This window comes from Malus domestica, chromosome 12 (assembly GCF_042453785.1).
Source record: "Malus domestica chromosome 12, GDT2T_hap1".
NCBI lineage: Eukaryota > Viridiplantae > Streptophyta > Magnoliopsida > Rosales > Rosaceae > Malus > Malus domestica.
The window spans coordinates 21757580-21761823 of record NC_091672.1 but is presented as its reverse complement, the minus strand read 5'-3'; the positions used below and the strand labels follow the sequence as shown (position 1 = coordinate 21761823).

Below are 4244 nucleotides of genomic sequence, written 5' to 3'. Positions count from 1 at the left end.
GAAAGAAGCACTCTAAGTGTTTTTTCCAAGATTGACTTGCATTTTTACTAGTGCAACCTGGACAAGTTGGGCGAGTTGGATGGTCAACCCAACCCTAACCCAACTTTCACAATTCAGGTTCGGGTTCGGGATCATGTGGGTTTAGTCCGATTCGGATTTTATTTGGGTTCGGATTTATTCGGGTTGGGCTCAGATTCGTCCAACTTTATCGAGTTTAATCTTATAACACATTGTTGCGCATGATTTTTTAAGTTTTCAACCAAACAACATCAATATGAGTTAAAATTTCATTTGAACATCATCCACACAAAAGTTGAAGCAAACATCTTAGCAACTATTTCGAATATGCAAGCATGCAAGTTGAAATTAAATTACAAGACGTATACCAATGCTTCAACCAAATGAAATGTAAAAGTAATGCTATCATTCATTATCCATATAAAAACCAACAATGAACTTCAAGCATGATCATTCCAAAGTACATAATTTATATAATTCGGATGGGTAATATGTGCAAGAGAGAATTCGGGCTCAAAATCAAGTTGGGTTTGGGTTGACATGGGCGGGCAAGACATCAATCTAACCCAACTTAATAAATGATTGGGTAGAGGTAGGTTGGGTTTGGGTCGACTTTTTTTTATTTATAGGAAAGCTAATGAAAATGGTTTGAAAACTTTGAGTTTTAACGATAAGGACAAAATAAAGGGTAAAGTGAATATTACTAGGATTGACTTTTTAGTGTAAAATGTAGTTTTTCATTAAACTAAATAGTACCGGAATCTTTTCATTAAAGTTCCTTTTTTTTTTTTTTCATTCTAACCTGCCCAATTGGGTTTGAAATCAGGTTAAGCATGGACAAATGCGAGTCAACCCAACCTAGTTGCATCCTTAATTTTTACTAAGGATTTATTTCAAAAACACTTTTATAAAAAAAGTTTTCAGTCATTTTGAAAGCACTATCAAACCAGAACATACCATATCATGTATCACAAATATATAATTCTCCCATACCATATCACAAAAATATACATATATTTTTTATTTACTTTTTAAATTGGTTAAAATCAGGGACACAAATTTTTTAACTCACATTTGACATACATTTGGAATGCATCACACCCCTGCTTTCTTATGCCTCTTCTTTAATGGGGAGTATTACCTGTTACAAGCCAGGTATAGAATAGTGGCCAACTTCCGCATGGATTTTTTATTTTTTTTAGAGCGTATTTGTTTTATATTTTTTTTAGTACAATTATATATTTTTATACTAAGATGAGGGGTGAGTTCGGCTAAGTCACACAGTGGGCAACCTAATTTGGTATCGAAATCGTCATCTACGAGATTCGGACTTAAGACCTCTCACTTATAAGTGAAACGAGATACCATCAGACCGTAGTATTAAGTGGCAATTCAATGTGTATTAAGAGCACAAGACTTTTTGTAAGGCCACACTTAGGTGGCATGCCCACCCAGTCATTTGTGATGTTGGCTCACACACTTACTAGATTCAATAAATATTTCAGTTATTTAGTTAAGTCCTTTCTCTTCTTTTTGATAAGATTACTTACCTAACAATTTTTGTTAGTTTTAACTTCTTATTTAATAAGTTGCTTACTAGTTGACTACCGTTACAATCAAATCCTTTTTGTTTTCTTTCTTATTTTCTTCCTTATAAAAAAAAAAAAAAGCTTATTTTCTTTTACGAAAGGTAGATTATAAATCAAGCTCGTAATGCGTAGTGAGAGACCTTCATGCAACAAACTAGTAGCTGCGTTACGGAGCCCCACTCATCATAGTCTTCTTCCTCCTCTTCCTTTCTTCTCCACTCCAGTTTTCTTATATTTTTAGGGTTTGGAGGAAGTAAAGTTCAGAAAGACATGTGTTCTACAAGAGAAAAATTAGAAACCTTTCACAATCCCATCAAGCTCTCCCTAATCTTGCCTAACATCAAACCCAAGCATGTTAACTTCATAATCCCCCTGATTCTTTGCTCCATCGTTTCCATCTCCCTCATCCTCTACTTTTACTTCTCTGTACCCCACAAAATTGAGGGCAATTACTCCGTACACCGCAAACCCCTATTTACCGATGAGGAAAAGACGAATATAACCCACATTTTGTTCGGCATAGGAGGCTCAGTAAATTCATGGAAAGACCGGCAGCACTACAGCGAGCTATGGTGGAAACCAAACGTCACCCGCGGGTACGTTTGGCTGGACCAAAAACCCGATCCCAACATGACGTGGTCGGAGACGCTCCCACCGTACAGAGTCTCTGAGGACACATCACGGTTCAAGTACTCCTGCTTGAACGGTCCCCGGTCCGCGGTTCGGATAGCCAGAATAGTGAAAGAGAGCTTTGAGTTAGGGTTAGAGAAGGTGAGGTGGTTCGTCTTGGGAGACGATGATACGGTGTATTTCACTGAAAACTTAGTTGCAGTGTTAGCGAGATACGATCACAATCAGATGTATTATATAGGCGGGATATCAGAGAGTGTGGAGCAAAATGTGGGCCATTCGTACAATATGGCCTACGGCGGCGGAGGATTCGCTATTAGTTACCCCTTGGCGTCTGAGCTCGTCAAGATCTTAGACGGGTGCATCAATCGATATGATCAATTTTACGGCTCAGATATAAGGATCCAAGCTTGCTTGAGCGAGATCGGGGTGCCGCTAACAAAAGAGCCCGGGTTCCATCAATTTGATATACGAGGCAGCCCGCTTGGTTTGCTAGCCGCGCACCCGTTAGCCCCACTAGTGTCTCTCCACCACTTAGACTATGTGCAGTCCATATTTCCGAACCACACCCGGGTTGATTCGGTCAAGAAGCTAATTAGGGTTTCTAAAATAGACCCGGGTCGGACCTTGCAGCATAATTTTGGTTACGACTTAAGGCGTAACTGGTCCATTTCAGTCTCTTGGGGCTACACGGTGCAGTTGTATCCAAAGTTGGTAGCGGCTAAGATGCTAGAAACGGCGTTGCAAACATTTCAGACTTGGAGTTCAAGCATGGGTCCTTTCACTTTTGATACCCGATCCATTATGTTGCAGCCGTGTGAGAGACCGATTATGTATTTGTTCGATCAGGTTGAGCGGGTTGGTGAAGATGAGACCGTAACAACTTATAAGAGGTACAAGAGCGGAGTTGAGATAAATTGTGTTAATTGTGACTGCAGGCCAGCCTTGGAAATTGAATTTTTCAAGGTCTCAGCTCCAAAGTTGAACCCTAAATTGTGGGACAAGGTGAGGAAATTTAAAATTTTATCGTTTAATTAGTAGCATGAATAATCTGGGAAACTTTTGTTGTTAGGTATACTCCAAAATTAAGAATATGGACTAAGTTTTGTTTCATATTGGTAATTTTTTCTTTAAATTTTTTTGTAGACTATTATCGATTTATGCGTTGTGCTATGTAATGGTTAACCGCAATTAGTGCCATATATATGTGTCATAAATTAATTTTGGGTAGCGCCTAACATGTTTTGGCAAATGTTTTAATGGGCAGGCACCACGTAGACAATGTGTTGAGGTCATCAACGGCACAGAAGGAGTTGATAATGTAATAAAATTACAGATAAGAGGCTGCAATCGCTTTGAAAGTGTGACTCCTCCGTAGAAGGTAATACATGGACATTTGACAACATTTGATATACGAATGAAGGTAGAATGTAGCCAATTTTTCCCCTGCCAAGTAGCATGGTTTGATTGATTATACTGTACAAATCCGAGAGGGTTCTAATAGAAAGAGAAAATATGCTACAAACTAGTAAAAATTGCCCACGCAATTATGCGAGTTTTTAAATTGTATAAACTGTACATGTTGAAAGTTCCAAATATGTATAGGATAAACAATACTATTTGCATACATGTGAAAATCTATTTACAAACCTGTTTACATTAGGGGAAAAAATAGGCCCCCAAGGTGGCGTTCATGACGTTCTACAAGTTTATAGCAGTGTTGAACGCCTCATTGTCCAAAATCTTCTAGGTACATACATATATACGCTTATATGTAGGTGTTTTTACTTTACTGTTACCAAAAAAAAAAAAAAAGAAGTTGTTAATGTAAAGAAATGACATATTTAGTGAATATGAGAGAACAATATGTGTGTAGTTTGAATTACGAATAATAATACAACAACAACAACAACAACAAAGCCTTTTCCCACTAAGTGGGGTCGGCTATATGAATCCTAGAACGCCATTGCGCTCGGTTTTGTGTCATGTCCTCCGTTAGATCCAAGT

The 4244-nt window shown here is 38.1% G+C and overlaps 1 protein-coding gene across 1 annotated transcript; it reads left to right on the top strand.

Annotated features, from left to right (window-relative positions):
- Nucleotides 1-1707: 1707 nt before the first annotated feature.
- LOC103450296 (uncharacterized) lies at nt 1708-3886 on the top strand. The gene is made up of 2 exons (XM_008389631.4): nt 1708-3242; nt 3505-3886. The coding sequence occupies exons 1-2, from the start codon at nt 1878-1880 to the stop codon at nt 3613-3615; spliced, it is 1476 nt and encodes a 491-aa protein (XP_008387853.2). The 5' UTR covers nt 1708-1877; the 3' UTR covers nt 3616-3886.
- Nucleotides 3887-4244: the final 358 nt, after the last annotated feature.

Bases quoted from the DNA above. Each gene is read 5' to 3' on its own strand.
- LOC103450296 (XM_008389631.4), top strand. From the start codon at position 1,878: ATGTGTTCTACAAGAGAAAAATTAGAAACCTTTCACAATCCCATCAAG. The intron at 3,243-3,504 runs GTGAGGAAATTT...TTTAATGGGCAG, and splicing joins ACCCTAAATTGTGGGACAAG to GCACCACGTAGACAATGTGT.